Raw genomic sequence first — 18,118 nt, forward strand, 5'->3', positions numbered from 1 at the left:
AGTTTGATTGAAATGTTATTATCTTAAACTTGATCCCATGGTGAGAGGGGAAGAGAATAAGTATTTTAGATATTTTGATTATTCTAGAGTAATGATTCCATTTCAAACACTTAAGTATTATAGTTAATTCAAACATAAGTATTTTAGATATCGTGAATCGCGACACTAAGAATTTATTTTGTATTATTCAATAAAATTCTCTTACATATTCAAAAAGTATTGGTTGTGTTATCAGGTCACATCATCTCATCATAATGTATATACATAAATACATGATCTCATCATAATATATATACATAAATACATGAAAAATATATTCATGCTATTTTTATATGATTCTATCTCACTTTATTTTTTTTAATCTATTTATATATTCATATATTAATAATTTAATATATCTATTATAATATATTTAAGTTAATTATAAACTACTCCTGTAATTAGCTACCCTTAACATCTTAATATTTATACTTTCAAAAATTATATTAGGATTTTTATACTTAAAAAATAAAAATATTTAATCTTATTTTTTCTCGTATCATCGATTCTATGATGAAAATACCATATATGCTCAATGAAAAATCAAAGTGAGACAAAATCAGCATGTGCTCAATAATAAACTCTATGATATTTTTACCAACAGAATAAAAAAATAAAATTAAATGTTTCGGAATTGTAATGTAATTTTTAAAAGTACATAGATCGATGCTAAAAATAATTAATTACATAAATTAATCTATAATTAGCCCAATATATTTATCTCGACTTTAAGTACACTTAAAAACAGCATATTACCTAATCAAACAACCTCTCTCAAACGCACTTGAAACCAAGAGCTAAAACCACCATGATCATCATCGCATCACCAACAGATGGCACATCCAACGGACGTAATTACTTTGCCATATTTGGTTCCATTCACGTCGAGTGATGCCATGGATTACCTCATCGACTCCTTTCATTTCATGCTCCCACTTGTTTAAGTTAAATCCTGAACCCTACCCGACACAACTCACCAATCCCACATCCAATTCAACGCAAAGCGAATACAGCTGATCCAGTACGCGCGAGCCAACACAAAATACGGCAGCAAGAGCCCACTAACAAGCGAAACGCGTCCAAATGACACGCGGTCCGACCCAACACACGGGACTCGAACAAAGTATATTAAACCAGGGCAAATCCGATACCGGCATTCATGAACAGAAGACGGCTGCCATATCCCACTATAAACTGACACGTGCCAGTGGTCTTACTGCTCATCGACAATATTTTAAGCGTGGGCCCCGCCAGATTTGTCCTGAAACCTGAATCCGATCCGAGGACACGCAAATCACCAACCCATGCTCGATTCGACCCAGAGTGACTTGAGATAACATATTTAACGAACTCGCCTGCCCCGTTTGGGAAGCTGGCGATCGACAACACCGGGGTTCGTCTCTCCTCCTCGTTCTTGTCCGAGGGAAGCAACCACTAGGCATTGCGATGGATCCTTACACGGTAGGGTATCAACTCCGTCCACCCATGAGGGATCAAAGCTAATATTCTATTCTTCTTTTCTTCCCCAAACTAAGGAAGTCGAATGATCGTCGAATCTTTGGTCTCCCTGGTTTTTTCCTCTCGATCTTTCGCTGTAAATCGAATGGTTCGAGTTCATTGTTTTGGTTCTGATCTTTTACCGATTTGTTTAATCCGTGCACCTGTTCTCATTGATCTTCCTTCTTTATTGGGTATCGCGGAAGGTTTGGATCGTTCGAGTTGTTGCTGATGATTCTTTTTGGGGTTCTGTAAATGAGCAGCTTGCCTTCTGTCCAGCAATTACAGTGCCTGAAGTCCATGATTCAGATGAAAAGCTTCTTCAGACTGGAGTTTTGGCCTCATGCCTTCTGTCCACCATGATGGATTCAGGAACTTCATGCACAGGGATGAGGAGGTAGTCTAAGTTTCTTCTACTTCCTCGAAAGGTATTCTGTCCAACTGTTTCATGTGATTGTTGCTTTCAGGTGAACTACTTCCCTTCCAGGTATGATCCTGTTCGACATGCAGAGAGGTACCCAGTTCCCACCTCTGTTGTTAATGCAAGGCGGGCGAAAGTGAGTCCTTTTTAAGTACATTTGCGACTTCCCTGTTTCTCTACGATTAGTGTTGCTCTGATTTCTAAAGTATTTCCCCATATTTCTCTTTTCAAATGTAATAGCTTCAAATATTCCCAAAAAATTTCTTCATTTTATTTGCGGCAGTAATTGATTGAAGGTGATTTTGTCATTAAGAATGTTAACAAAAATAAAGAAACTCAAATGGTGTTAGAGACTCGAAATCAAGGTGTTCGTTGAAGTCATAACTCCTAATGTTATATTCGTATATTTGTTTCTTTTTAGATAAATAATTCAACATACGTTTCAATCAATTTCATTTTAGAAGATTCAAATATTACATAATTTGTGCACTAAGCGTTTACAACAAACTCAGAACTTTCAATCACCTAATTAATTGATCCATTAAGGCTTTCATCGGTTTGCCGTCTGACCCAATTTCAATCACATAATTAATTAGTTCGGAGCTCTTACGTGGCATCCGACTACCCACACGACACGACCGGCACTTGGTGACCTGTTCACCTTCGTTCAGTCCCCTCGTCGTTCCCATGTTCCGTTGAAGCGGACTGCGGCGTTGCGCAGCGGACGCTCCCATTCGCGGATCGCTGGCCCTCCCCACCGCGAAACCCGCACGTTCAGATCCCTCCAACTCCGCCTCTCCCGCCCCTATTTATACTTCTTCCCCTTCCCTCGTCTCCTCCTCTCCAGCCCCCCGCGCCCTCACTGTCGCCTCGTTAAGCCGTCTTCTCTCGCCGTCGAGGTAACCAACGATCAAGAATCCTCGATCTTGATCTCCTCCTCTCTTAGGTTCAAATTCTTTTGGGGTTTGTGATCTATCTGAATTCTTGAAGTGGGGATTTGCCTTCTTGTTTAAGATCGGGAAATCGTGTGTGCGTGTCTGAGTCTTGCTCTTATCGGACCTTTGATCGTCAATCTTTTACTGATTATTTTATTGGGATTTGTCTGATTCTCGTTCTTGTCGGACCTCTGAATTCTCGGGGATTTGTCTCTCTGTTTAAGATCAAGAAATAGTATGTTTGCCGGAGATTTGTGGTTATTCAAAATTTTCCTTCTCTCTTTTCTGACATCTTTCTGATTTTTCGATATTTCTATTCTTCCCTATGGGTTCGCTTTCTGAACCTTTATGTGTGTCTCTGAGTCTTGCTCTTGTCGGACCTTTGATCTTCCATCTTTAACGGTTTATTTTATTGGGATTTGTCTAATTCTGGTTCTTGTCGGACCTCTGAATTCTTAGGGATTTGTCTTTCTGTTTGCGATCAAGAACTAGTATGTTTGCCGGAGATTCGTTCTTATATAAAATTTTCCATCTCTTGGGTTTATGCTGTCTATGTTGGGATCTCTCTCTGATTTGTCGAGATTTCTGTTCTTCTCTGTGGGTTTGCTCTCTGAACCTTTATGTTTGTGATCAAAAAATCATATGTTTGCTAGAATTTCTTGCTTCCTCTCTTAGATTTTAGTCTCTAGGGATTTATCTTCTCTTACTTTCTTGGGTTTGCTGTCTGAATTCTCGAAGTGTGAATTTGCATTTATCTGCAATGGGATAAGGGAAAAGAGAACTTTCTTTTTTTCCTTTTCCTAGGATAACAGATAACTAAGAGCTTAAAACTCATTTACAATGATTTATATGCTAATTCAAGGTTGCCTCCCAGGTTCCCCTCCTCTCCTCTATTGTACATTTAGGATCTCAATTTTCTCAACTACATTTTATAGAATATAATACCTCAGTTCTCAACAATCTCAGTTAATAACCTCAATTTACAAGGACAAGTTATAAAAAAATTTTAAATTATGCAACATCAGACTGAACGATGTCAAAATTGTGCAACATCAAATATCATCACATTGAACTTTTTTTCTGCCGCTGTCAGATAATGAACAATGGAGCGTGTCTATAACCAAAACTGTCATGCAACTTGATTCTTTGGAAACGTGATAACTTGATTTTGAAATTTAGTATTTTGCTTTGGAATTTGACAACTTCCTGTACTTAAAGAATTTCTCATAGTCACTGAGCCAATTGAGAACTTTTCAGGTTGAAATCGTCCTAGGAAGTCCAGCAAATCAATCTTGATATTGATGTTTGTATGAAGAAATCCCGCCATAATTGACACTCTTGTAGCTTGTTTAGATGCAAAGGGTTTCATGATCCTGGACCCGTCACTTGCATAGTCATGTGTTGAGCTTCTAGAGCCATGGTCTTCTTGACATTCAAGATGCATTCTAAGGTCTTCAACTTGTCTTTGTAGAGCTTCAATTTATTCATCCCTTTCATCTTTATCATGTCCCATCATTCCTTTGCCACATTGCCCTTTGTCCTCTCTATTTCTGATAAGAAGTGGGAAGTAGACCAGGAGAATAGCAAGGTTCTGATAGCAAATGATGTGGAACAAGAAGGGGAAGAGGGTGAGAGGAAATCTAAGCTATAAGAACAGAGAACTTGCTTTTTCGTTTTTTAGGATAGCAAAGAGCTAAAAGCTCAATTACAATGATTTACCTCCCAAACTTTCTCCCTCTCTCATCTTATGGGTGATTTATACATATAATATCTCAACTATCTCCTATCTTATTAATTAGTTTGGCTCTCAACAACCTTAATTAATGAATGACCTCAATTTACAAGGACACAATTTACAGAATGCTATTATTTATGGTGCCTTAGAACTTGTTTGGGAATTTGAGAATTTGGTTTTGAAATTTGATGTCTTGCCTTGGAATATGATAGCATTGACTTGGAGATTGGTAACTTATATTAGATTCAAGTGTCTTGAAACTTAAGATCATTATTATTTTATTATTGAATGCCACCATTTTATTCTCCAATATTTCCAATTACTTATGCGCTACATTAACAATCAAGTAATCATATATTTGTTGTGGTTTTATTTTTTCTTTAGTCATGAAACAATGGAAGTGCAAATTGGAGTCTTGATTGTATATTTTTCTCATTTGTATGTGCTAATTCATCAAACAGTATTTATTGATAGGCATTTCGGGTTGGAATTTCAGATTCATAGTTTGCCCTGACTAGGTCGTTGCAGTTGCAGTTTGATATATGCTGAGTTGAATTGCTATTCTAGTGTTACTTTCTTCATGTACTAATTTTCCTCTTCAATGGATTATGCTATTATTGAATTAGTTTGGAGTCTTTGGACCTCGTGTAACCAAATGACTTGGGATGTCTATGCCTTGTCTTTTACTTTCCAGCATATCCAGTCATGAATGATACAAATAGGGGCACTCCTGAGAAAAAGCTTTACACACGATTGAGGTTATGGCAATTCCCAGACAAGTATATACTTGAACCAATCGATGGCACTGCCGAGTCATTTTTGTCAATCAGTCGTTTTGACGGATCAATTAACTTAATAGGTTTGTTCTTGATGCCCTGCTGTTGTTCTGCTGACTCCTTTATTTTCACTCCCTAATATTGTTTGAAATAGCATAAGCATGGTAACAGAACTTCCTTTTTTAATCCCTTATCATCTTATGTGTGCATATATGCCCGCATCAGAGATGGTTGAAATATTCTTTTTCACTTTTGATGAATACACAAACCATATGAGTCTTTGTAATATGGGATGACAGTGATTAGTTATAGTATAACTGTTCTTTAGCTTGACCATTATACCTCACTATCCATGTGATGTGAGGAAAATTTTACAGATAGCAAACTCTTGACCTTCAATCATCGATGAAGTTATATATGTTGTGAGAAAACTGCTGCTGTGTGTCTTTGATTGGTGGCAACAAGAGCTTAAATGATGGAAACTACTGAAAGTAAACCAAGTGAGACATGGTATATTCTGATATATTTCTTCTTTACTACAACAATCATGCTCTTGCGGAGCAATAATATAGAGGAATTCAGAACTTCAAATTACAGTCTGTAGTCTTGTTATACAACTTATATAAAGCACTTTTATTTTCATTAACAAGCATCCAAGTGATTTACCCGAGTTGTAATGGCTATTACAGACTTGATCTCATGCATGCTAACCAGTTTAGAATAGTAGATAAGGATAAAATTTAGAAAAAGCAACCAACATAGATAGTTATAATAGCTGTAGTTATTTCTACTTTGGGTGGAAAATAACCAGCCTACTAACTTTGTACTTGAGATGGATATTCATCCTATCAAATCATCTTTTGGTGCTTTCAGTGGTCGAGTAAGAATCAAAGAAATTAGAAGTCCTTAAATAATTGAATACACCACCATAAAATGTGACTAATGCTTGCTCAAGAAATTGATACATTATTTAAATCTAGACATGATTAGTATAAAGATTCAATTAAGATTCAAGTAGATTTATAAATCTGACTGTTAGTATCAAATTTGATCGACAATCTGATACATAGAAATTGATCTGACCTGGCTTTCATCTTTGATTCCTATTGCTTTTAAGATATGAATATATCTGGTCAAATCCCAATGTGGAAAACCTGATGAGAACTCGGATGGTGGAAATCCAAGCCAACCTCCTGAGGAAGCTCGGCTTGAGATAAAGTTCTCTTGAAGTAGATGATTTGCCAGGCTCTTGGTCTAGACCTCGACTTGAAATTTTGACTTGGATGCTTCCTACAAACCTTGTGCCAGGGGCATGCCAAATGAGGGCCTTCCAATATTGAAGTTAGTGTGTACCAGAGGTTAGGGTTGAAAGACCAAGGTGGTTTGAGGGACTCTTAATAACTATTTGCCTCTTTATTTGATCTTTTCCCTACTCGGAAAGAATCAAATTTTGGTCCCCATATGATTTATATAGCATATTACTGCTCACTATGATATGAAATAAAGAGTGAGTAGATTAAGAAATGGTGAAGATCATTCACTGAATGAAATACTTCACTTAATGTTCAACTATTTTTTCTTTTTATTTTTTGATTCCAACTCTTGAAAAAACATTCAACATGATGTGTTTATCATTTTGCTCCAATGTATTCATCAAAACTTTCTTTCTATATATGCTGTACAATTCTCTATGACATTTATGCCACAATTGTAAGTTTGTAACTATATGAAATTGTGAACCATGTCCATATGCGCACATGTATATCACGTAAAATTGTTAAATTGTGCATTGTCATTTTATTTAGGGTCAAATTACATGATTGAGTAAAAGTGTCATCCATTGCGGTGGCCCTGCATTTGAGTTTTATCAGTTCTATTTGATATCCGGTAGCTTCTCCAATTCTCCATCTTCGTCTGCCTATATCATCTCTGATAGCAAAAATGGTCATAAATTTTCTTCCATCCAAGGATTCTTTTACCAAGTTGTTTATCACTAATTAGTACTGGAATTATTTTGATCTTATTATGTATCACTAATTAGTCAAATTTTTTAATGGCTTTTGGGTTATACTAAGGAACTTGCAAATTTTAAAGTTTAAACTAATAAAGAAAAGGTTCATCTGGTTTCATTTATGTCGTGCTATGAACAGGTGAGCTTTCAAAATGCAGTGCGACGGAATCTCCAAATGTTCGTACTATCTTTGGTGTGATTGGCATGCTTAAGCTTTTAGTAGGTATGTGCATTACCATCACTAGCATTGACTATTTGCTATTCTTGTCATGCACATTTGATTATTTCATAATATTTTCTTCATTGTAGGATGGCATAATATAAAAGAATTGTACAACTTAGATTCTCTGTCTGTCTGAGGAATACTTGGTGTGGACATCCAGTTAGTGTCAATTGTTCTTCTTTCATGGTAGTGGACATTGTTTTTAAGCAGGAAGTTAATAGAAGCTCAAGTGCCACAAAGATTTGAAAATGTGCTTATGGCAAAGCACATGGTCAAATCTTGTCGGCTAAAAGCATTGCATGTTTTAATGAATGTTCCAGGGATAGGATCAGTGTTGGATCAAAAATGACATAAAGGACTGAGACTTAGAGGGACAAGTTGGATGGGATTGTTGATTTAGTGTTTTAGCCAAAAAAAAAAAAGACAATATGAAGAAGGGAAATATTAGATGTAGTGAATAAACAAAAACAAAGAATTTCATTTAGCAAAATAATTTGGGCCAAGATCAGTGCAATTCATGGAAGTTTAAAATATATATTGTGCATTCTTTTTTCCAACAGGAGAATGAACAGTAGAAAGTGCCAAAAAATATACATATCTTGTTAATTTATTGAAAAACAACTTCACTAGGCTATCATACATCCAGTTGTAAAGGACCAACATTGGTCTAAAAGCAACTTTTAGCTAGTTGAGTACCCGCTTCAGACAATATCAACATCAACAAATAATCTGCTAAAACTTTTTTTTGTGATATTGTAGGATGCAGTCATGTGAACTGTTTACAGCACTATACATTTTGTCGATTTGAGTTACAGAGATTTTTGATTTGTTTTTCTGCTAGCACAGTTACATCAAGGGGTCTGTTTGGTATGATCTTGGATACAATATTGGTTTGTGCTGCTGGTAAGGATGCCATGCTGTATTATGTCAGTACATGACTGGCATGGGACATGCTATCATCGGCTTGAACTAAATTCTTTGATTCGACACCCCTGCTACTGTCCGAAATCCTGCTTTGGTGGGCTTCCCCTGAAAAACTAAGCCTTTGAACGGGTGTTTGCAGTTTCCCTTTACACAGAGCATTATAACTGCTGCTCAAATTTGCACTTCAATTCCCGTATGACTGAGTGGACATCCTTTTTACTACAATATTTGCATACCTTATCATGCTGCACATTTGAATATATCCTGATGCATGCTATATAATGGATCAGTCATCTAACTTGCATTACTGTCTTTTTTCTTTAGATGTGGATTATTTAATCTTATGGCTACTAAGTCCCCAAATAGTTGAGACTTATGGCTTTGTTGTTGTTACTACTAATGTCAATGTAAAGGATAAATTCCTTTTTAGCTATCTTGATCTTTACTTTCAAATGTGGTAGTCATGCTCAAGATTTCAATGATCAACAATATCGACAAGAATGGACCAATATTTACTGGTCCAACCAAGTATGGGTATTGAATTTATTGAGCTAGATACTAGTACAACACCATTAATTTTTATTTTTCTTAGTCCATTTAAGGATACCGGGCAGTATCAGTATGTATAATGTTACTGTTCCAGTCAGGTAGGTTCTTGAAATCAGCAATAAATTGAATTTAAATTCTCGGTCATGTAACACTATCATGTTCACTGTTTTCACTTTTGTTTAGAGTATGAATCATCCTTAGCAATTATGGTTACCTTGGCCGTAGTTCTAGATCAGATCACATGTTGACTAAAGCTGGTAAGAATGTTGGAGCATAGTAGTATATTGCTGAACATGAGCAATGTCACTGGTGGTTGTAATTGTGACCCTTGATCAATGATAGATGTGTGATGTGGAACCTGATTTTATTCAATATTTTTTTGAGTTACCGCATTCAATTGATATGATGGTTATTGACTTGGAACACCGATAGTTATTTAAAAATTAAAACCTTGGTTATAATCAGGGTTTTGAATACTAGTCTGTACCGATATACCGAGCTCTGCTCGGTATGATACATACCAGTATGTACCGTTGGTATACTAGGACGTACCGACGGTACACTATAAAACCTTAAAAATACTTTCATGTTTCATCTATCATGCCAAGGCGTACCGATCGATATGCCTCTGTACTAGTTGAAATTTTGGCGGTACTGGTCGATATGCCTCGGTACCAGTCAAAACATTGGTATCTCCCGGTAGAGGATGATCCATGTACCAATATCCTCTTGAACTGGGACATATCGCCCGTACCGGGCGGTACACATCGAAATTGAAAACCGTGGTTGTAATTAATCCAACTCATATATGTTATGAGCATATTAGTTGCTTGCAAATCTTCAAAGGTCTCTGATGACCATGTAATGGAAGGTGCTGATCAAATCCATCACTAGAGATCCTCTTCTTTTTATTGGTAAACTGTTTTGGTTTTGATCATATGTTGCTTGCTGATAATGTTCTCTTCATTTTGTCTAGAGATGGTTTCATTTTTTTCACATGGTTTGACATATCAGGTACTGGGCCTGTGCCAGTCCTTGGCTGGACCAAGAAGTGCTGGTCATACACATGGTACACTGGCATGGGTCTGTTACATGGTTTTGACCATTCGGAATCCTAAACAAGACCTATATTATGGTTGTTTCCTACATATTACTTAAGCCTAGATCCGCATGATTTGGGGCTTGATCTTTGTGAACAAAGCCCTACTTGGGTGGTGATCGTATACGATCTGTAGAAATCCCTTTAATCTCTACGTCTAATTGAGCCCATAATCGTTGAGGATAGAACTAGGTCTAACTGAATGGATATCTTTTGAGCCGTAATAGGTGGCTTAACAGTCCTCTGTCCTCTTTTACTCCTTTTTCCCCGAACCAGCAAGCCGCCCTCCCCGCTCTCCTCTTCCCTCATCTAATCTACCCCAAACCCTTCCAAATCCCACTCAAATATCTTGCAAGTTGAAGAATTTGTCGAAAGAGAAGCTCAAATTCTAAGGGAGAGAGTTGGAATTGAAGATGGGATATTTCTTCAAAATTAGGTAAATCCAAAAGTTATTTCTATCCTTGATGACTTAATTTGTGTTCGACTAGATTAAGAGGGCTATACAGTCCTCTTTTGAATTTGGACACCCCGGGTGAACTTGGTGCCCAGTTCAGGCCTGGTTTAGGGCCTGAACTATGTGGTAAACCCTGGTGTAACAACTGGTAGTACCAATCTTATGTACCAGTTCATTGGTAACGTCAGTCTATGATTTCTTGAATGTTTTTTTTTGCAAAATTTGTTTTCTTCCTTATTTTGTTGGGAGATAGTCGTATGGATATATTTTCATAATGTCTTGCACCCTTGTTTTCTGTATTAACTGCAATTTTCTTTTTATAAAATTATTTTCTAACTTGCAATTGTCACATTAAGAAATTCCTTTTAACTTACTCAATTTGCATGCTGCAGGAACATACTTATTGGTTATAACGGAGCGTGAAAGTGTTGGATCTTACCTAGGGCATGCTATTTACAGGGTCTCAGGCATGCAAATTCTTCCATGCAATCATTCTCTGAATAATTCCTCTGCTGAGCAGGTTGAAAACATTTTTATAGTTTCTTTGATTTATTTACATTATATATCTTTGACTTAGTCAGTATATATGTTGACAGAAAAAGATGGAAGCTGAGTTCTCTGTTCTTCTAAATGCTGCAGAGGGGACTTCAGGTCTGTACTTCTCCTATGATGTCAATTTAACACTCTGGTGAGTATTCTTTTTAACTAATTCTATTTATGTGGCTGTTAATTTATTTTTATTTGAGCTGGATAAAATAATTCCTTTGTAATATTGTTGACATGTTAATCTCTTTTATATTGTTTCTACATAAAGAGCTAGTTTAAGACACACCTATGAATCACTTGAGAAACCAATTCCTGATTAATGTATATTCTATTGGAATTTTGGTGACAAACAGAATGTGCAAAATTATCTCACTTTATGATAAAAAATACATGGGTGACATGCATGGCTCATTGATTTGTGTTTAACAAGGTTGAGAGTTTTCCCAATTATCTAAGATTTTCCTTTTCCACTCTTTTTTCATGTTTTTCGAAGTGGGATTTTTGGGAGTTTGGAAGTAACAAGGATAGTTTAGTTAGTGTTTTTGAGTCCTTGTAATTGTCATTCCCCAAGCAAGGGTCATGGTGGTGACAATTGCCCCTCCTCAGCAGCAGGCCTTGATACATTAGGCTCCTGCCAATGCATTTTCTGGAAAGGGTCAATTTAGTCTTAACTTTACTTGCTGATAAACCATTTCAATGACCTACACCCTATCCATCTAGGTTGTACATGAGCAACCATACCATGGTTCAAGGCTTAATTTTTTGTCTTGACTTAAATAGCTTACCAAATAACTTCTTGCTTAAGTTATGCAAGGAAGATGCAAGTGTTTCTTGGAATTTGGCTTAGCAACCTGTGAAAAATTCGTCTTGTATACTTGTATGTGTCAGATCTGTTTGTATATAATTAAATGGTAGCAGAATTGGTAGCATATGTCTTGGTCATGCTGATTCAGTGAAGAGGATAGCAAGTTCAAGGTTTGATGTACCACTTGCAACAGTATGAAGCAGGTGGTACATACCATCCATCGGTTGACCTTACTGGGTTGGACCATCCTGTTTTGTACGATATGCAGAAAATTGGCCTGTTATCGGTTGGAATAATTGGTATCAGCCAATACGATCGAAAATCATTACCAATCAATAAAGTACCTAACCATCAATTAGTGGTAATCAAGCTCTAGATTAGTGATTAAAGTTCCTAATAAAAAATATAAATTTAATTTTGCCCCCTTATAACCTGGATTTTCTATTCATTTATTGTTTAAATATACTTAATTCTTATCTAAATATAATTTATATACCAACAAATTAGGAGAAAAATACTAAAAAGGTTTTTTTTAAATTTCTGGCTTTTTTCATGGGAAAACTGGTATGCACCAACATACCATACTGTAGTACAGCATGCTGGTACCAATAGGTATGTGTGCCTGTCTGCACAGTTACTGGTATGCCTGGCCTGCACGATACTGATAAGGTGTTCCTTGAGCAAGTTATCGGAAGTCGTTAGACTAAAGAGCTAGGAAAACTGTTAAGAGTGGACAGAACTTGGAAGAAAAAGATACATTGACATGACCACTTATCTGAATTTATAGGACTAAGACAAGACCAACCATAAAAGTAAGGGAAGAATGAACACAGTCCTTTTTTTTTCTTTGCTTATAGTATGCTCCTTCAATTCCTTGTCTATTAGGGATGGTTCTATTGAAAGTTGAAACCTATTAATTCCAAGAGTATATACTTGATAGTTGATACTGATTGGCAAAAAAGAAACTTGTCTGTATTAAGGAACTCTTGTGGGTTCTGAGGCAAGTATCCACTTCCTTGATTGGCCTTTCTTATTATTTTTTTATTTTCTTTGACTTGGTGTGGAAGAATGAGTGGAAGGTCATTGGGTTCTGAGCCAATCGTAAGCTGACCATTTCTTTTGGATGCAAGATTTTGATAATTGGGACTGACAACATGATAATTCATAATAACACATTAAATTCAGATCTGATAGGTTGGATGTGAGTGATATGGAGAGTTGGGTTTCTGGGGAAATGTTTGGTTATTTTGTTCAATGTTTTAAACTTTTGATTAATTTGTATAAAAATATTTTTGAGTTTAAAGTTGTTTGTTTTTATTTGTATTAGTATTTAGAAAATTTGATGACATGATCACTCGTTACTACATAAAAATTTAACTTTTTGTATGTGCTTTCATGATTTTATTTTATGCTCTAATTTATTCTATTTATTATATATTTATGGTGTTTGACTTTTAGAGTCTTATTAACTTGTTGCTTTCTATTTGTTATGTGTCATTATATATTCTATTATTTAATATAAAGATAATTCTGCACAATGTTATGTGCCTTTTGATTGTTTTATCATATACTATTTACCAACTATTAATATATTACATATGAATTTATGTCTCTGTTTCCACATTCTTTTGTCTTCTCTTCATTTTTCTTCTCTTTTTCTCAGATTGGTCATGATCCAAAGAACCTCACCAATCCTCAATCAACAAAGTTAAAGAAACCAGAGATACAATATTTTTTGGTGTATATCAGATATCTCAGATTGAGGTGGTCAATTTATTGGACATTTGAAACTAATTTCTTCAGTTTCTTCTTTGTTCAATCCCTCTTGTGCTATATACCCTTAGAAAGGTGGGGGATTCTATTTTACATTTCTAACAGTAATCTTTGACTCTAAGCCAACCTTTGATGGTTTTCTGATTAATCTGATAGATCCTATGAACTATAACAACCAATGGTACTGATATACAACATCTAGAACACCCCCAAAATGAGATTATTTTGCCTAATAAGTTTTTGAATGTCATCTCTTGTGTTGGCATTAAGGTCTTATCTTAATGAGGTGTTAGTCTTTATAGTGATGTAGCCCAGGTATCTAAGTTAAGTCAAGAGTTGATTAATTTATATTTAGTTTTAGTTCATCTATGTTCTTTATAGTGATGGAGCCTCATGCACTAAGTCAATCAATGTACATAGTCTTACCTTTAAATATTTAAAGAGACTATTTTTGTGACTCGAACCTTGGTCTCTCAGGTCGCAAAGTAGCAACTTTACCATTGTACCAAGGCTCGCCCTTAGTATAATTATCTCATAGTAAGAATATTTCATCTAACAAAGCAATGGATCTTTCAAAATTTTTGAAGTTCCTTGCTGACCCTTGAGACATTTTGAGATTCTTTTATTTTCAAATATAGATGAGTTGAATCACCTTGAATGATTTTCTCTCATCTTATCCTAATTTATGCTTTGTCACCAAGAATGTTGCAATCATTTTTTGTTATTTTTGTCTAGAACATGTCAAAGTCTTGGATAAGCCTAATCTTTTGCATTATACTGTAAATCTTCTTTCTTTTCAACTTTTATACTTCTTACTTAGCTTATTTGTGTCCTCATTGTCTACTTTGGTGTTTCTTTAGTGTCAGCATTTTGATGATTGCTATCAGGTTAACTCTTGGACACAAAGTATTTTTGCTTCATTAGTATATACTAATCAACTTTTATACCAGGAGACTATTTGAAAAAGGTTAAGGGGGGTGTTTGTGTTCGTGCATTATGCAACCATGAATGAGATCTAGATAATTTGAGGCTAGGCTAACAAGTAAAATGGATTTCTTAATGTATTGAATATTGATACAGATTCAGATGAATAAGTATGTTTTCATTTGAGGTTTTTGAGCCTTCCTAGGAAAATTATAGTTTGAATATTTTTACCACTAAGCGGTCAACTAGTTGAATTATGGTCATTTCCTACTGACACTACAATTAACTGAATCACATAAATTTGATGTTCTGAAAATATGGTGTCCTAAATCCTAAATTGATTTGGTGTTCATATTTTTAAGGGCTAAACCACAAATGTGCTTTTGACTATAGTGATCACCATGCTGGTTATGCTTCCCCCCAAAAAACTCATTCATGCAATGTATACAACAATAGTGCTTTGTCCTGCATTTTTTTACTAGTCTTATTAAATATTAAGTATATTAATTATAGTAATTTTAATTTTTCAAACTTTTTTTAGTTTAGACTTTAACCAACCAAAGCCACACTAGATCTTGTTTTGATGTTTTGTAATGCTTGTGTTTTGTAATTTACTTACAGCTTACAGAGGTTACATGAGTTAGGCAATGAGTCTAAGCTGCTTCCTCTTTGGAGACAGGTTTGGATGTTTGAACCCTGATATATAACCTACAAATTTCAATGGTTTTCAGCTCATCTAGTTTTACTGTAGTTCCTTTAACAATCTTTATTATGATTTGGATCTCTCTCAATTTGGTTTTATGGCGACAAGTGTTATATATTGTAGCAAATTGATTTTTGACACTGTAAAGAGCATTTATTAGCTTTTTCTATTAGGAGTTGAGTTGAATTAGCCATTAGGACATTTTTGTTTAGCTTAGCTAGCTCAAGTAATAAGTTAGAAATATTTTCTATCCTAAGGGTCGTGATTGAGAATGGTCTTTGGATGGTTGCTTAGTCTATGGATGTTCTGTAAATACTTCTTTTATATTTGGGGAATTAAAGGGGAAAGAATTAGTAGCTGTTTTTTACCTTGGCCAACCTGGTCTATTTCCCTCTTCTTCTAATCCTTCTCTACTAATCACACGCCTTTTCCTACCCTATTAGCTACACAGGCTATGTACAGCCTGCTTTTTCATTCCATGTAGTCAGAATTAGAGATCTTGAAGACCACGTGCAAATTAGCAACCAGCCTGAAGGTCCATGGGTCATATTTAGGCCAGATCTGAACTGATCTACATAGTATTCTAAACATTCTTTGTCACCTAGACCTGCAGAATTGTGAAGAACATCATATTTGCAATTTTTCAACAATCTTGCTTAATCCTGAAGTGAAGAAATATGCTGAATTAAGATGCATCGTTTTCTTCTCCTATGATCTCATGCTACCATCAATAAATATCATAGTAGAAAGTTAGAATTTAGAAACATGGTAGATGATGACAAGTACAGGGTGTGAGTAGCACCTTGATCACCATTAAACTAGTATCGAATACTAATAATACAAAAAAAAAAAAACTTAATCAGTTGCAATTCAATGCACTTTCTTAACAATTAGTTAACCAATGCACTTAATAACGTGAGATTCAATTCAATGCAATTTCTTAACAGTTAGTAACCAGGAATGTAAATCTCAGTCAACTACCAGTTCTCATAATCTAGCTGGCCAATATATTGCTTGTATCACCTGAAAAATACTAAAAAAATTACTGACTGACCAGTATTCAATCATATGATCCAATATCAATCTGATCGATCGAGTAACTAGTAACTACTAAATATATTTGTTACATCCGATGCTGACCGTTATCTGAATCCATGGACACAACAATTGTCTCAACAACAAAGGGAAAAAATTGACAAACTTCAGATGTGCCAAAGAGGTTAGAATCATCAAAGTTCAGAAGTGCTTGGAAATGAAGCTAGGAGCCTAGGATGTCCTTGAGTTACAAGGTCAATTGGATTTCAACATCTTCCTTGATTGGGTGTCCTTGTGAATTCTTCAGTAAGTGTTACTAGCTGATTAAGCTACTAGAAAATAGAAGCTACAAATAAAGATTTAAATGCCCTTGATTCAACCAAGGATATTGCTATATACAGAGCTCAATGAGAAAAAAAAGGTATATGTAGCTGACTTCAGATAATAAAATTATGGTTTGTTGTCGTTGTCATTGCTACTAACTGATTAAGCCTGGAATGATCCCATTTGGCGTATCAAAACTGAGATCATGAACTAAAATTTGTTGTGTCATGTGTGTACTGCCTGGTATGAGCAGTATGTACCAGTATACAACAGACAACAGAAGCCTATTCAAAAATTGGTTCTTTGGTGTGAAAAAAAAACATGTTTGGGCCAAACAGTCGAACAATTAATCTGTTTAATTTAAATGATCTTTAAATCTATAACTTATGCGTGGGCTTCATCATAATCTTTATTTTGGTCTTTCGTGAGCAGTAATGGTAGATATTTGTCGTGTATAAATCCTTATGGTGACATATTATTAATTTTTTTTGTATATATGAATGCTCTATATACACTCTCTATAGTCTATGCTATTTGATTGCTTTGTTCTAGGTATATCAGTCAGCAACAATAGATTTTACTTGCTGTTTTTGTCACTTTAATAAATCTATTTTGCAGGCAGAACCTAGATTTCTTTGGAATAGCTACATGTTGGAAGCACTCATTGATAACAAGGTAATATGTATTTCTTAACTAATTCTTCAATGATTTAGCATGTTCCTTTGAACAAACAAATGGTAATACTTTGACAATATTCCTGCAGCTGGATTCATATGTGCTACCTATCATTCAAGGAAGTATCCTGATATTTTCTTGATCATCGTTTTTTTAATTTTACACTGTAAGGTTAAAGCAGCTTATTATATTTTCTTTCAGTAGCCTTAACTGTGTATCAGGTTACCAAAATTTCCAAGCAGCTATTGGTCGAAAAGTAGTTGATGTTACCTTAATTGCACGTAGATGCACAAGGAGAACAGGTTTTTGCTGTTTATAATAAGTGAGACTGTAATTGGAATTTTTATTTGAACTGTAACAAATTGACCAAGAAGAAAAGATCAAATTGCAGTAATCTTATCACATTATCTAATGGGCTCAACCTTTTCTCAATTTTTAATTTGTTCTCTTGCAATAAAATGATATATTGTTAAAGCTATATTTTGTTTGAAGGTACTCGGATGTGGAGAAGAGGAGCCGACATGGAGGGCTATGTTGCAAATTTTGTTGAATCTGAACAGATATTGCAATCAAATGGATTTACAGCATCCTTTGTCCAAGTGAGTTCAAGTTTCTTTTGTCTTAGTTGCTCTAAAGTGATTTTTTTTTTCCCAAAAAAGAAAGAGGCTAT

General features: G+C 35.2%; 1 protein-coding gene across 3 annotated transcripts in view; it reads left to right on the top strand.

Annotated features, from left to right (window-relative positions):
• The first annotated feature begins 1,389 nt into the window (after positions 1–1,389).
• The window catches only part of LOC103985775 (phosphoinositide phosphatase SAC6), a 34,236-nt gene continuing 17,507 nt past the window's right edge, over positions 1,390–18,118 (top strand). The window contains exons 1-12 of one of the 3 annotated variants that reach the window (XM_065152253.1): positions 1,390–1,500; positions 1,800–1,933; positions 2,004–2,093; positions 5,322–5,486; positions 7,554–7,637; positions 11,056–11,183; positions 11,260–11,351; positions 15,333–15,390; positions 17,392–17,448; positions 17,537–17,570; positions 17,670–17,750; positions 17,941–18,047. In XM_065152253.1, coding sequence (XP_065008325.1) covers positions 5,333–5,486; positions 7,554–7,637; positions 11,056–11,183; positions 11,260–11,351; positions 15,333–15,390; positions 17,392–17,448; positions 17,537–17,570; positions 17,670–17,750; positions 17,941–18,047 — 795 coding nt within the window. In that variant the 5' untranslated portion in view covers positions 1,390–1,500; positions 1,800–1,933; positions 2,004–2,093; positions 5,322–5,332. Of the gene's footprint in view, positions 1,501–1,799; positions 1,934–2,003; positions 2,094–2,595; positions 2,857–5,321; positions 5,487–7,553; positions 7,638–11,055; positions 11,184–11,259; positions 11,352–15,332; positions 15,391–17,391; positions 17,449–17,536; positions 17,571–17,669; positions 17,751–17,940; positions 18,048–18,118 lie in introns of those variants that run through there. The other 2 variants (XM_009403600.3, XM_065152254.1) reach the window with 2 other exon arrangements.

This window comes from Musa acuminata, chromosome BXJ3-5 (assembly GCF_036884655.1).
Source record: "Musa acuminata AAA Group cultivar baxijiao chromosome BXJ3-5, Cavendish_Baxijiao_AAA, whole genome shotgun sequence".
NCBI classification, from domain to species: domain Eukaryota; kingdom Viridiplantae; phylum Streptophyta; class Magnoliopsida; order Zingiberales; family Musaceae; genus Musa; species Musa acuminata.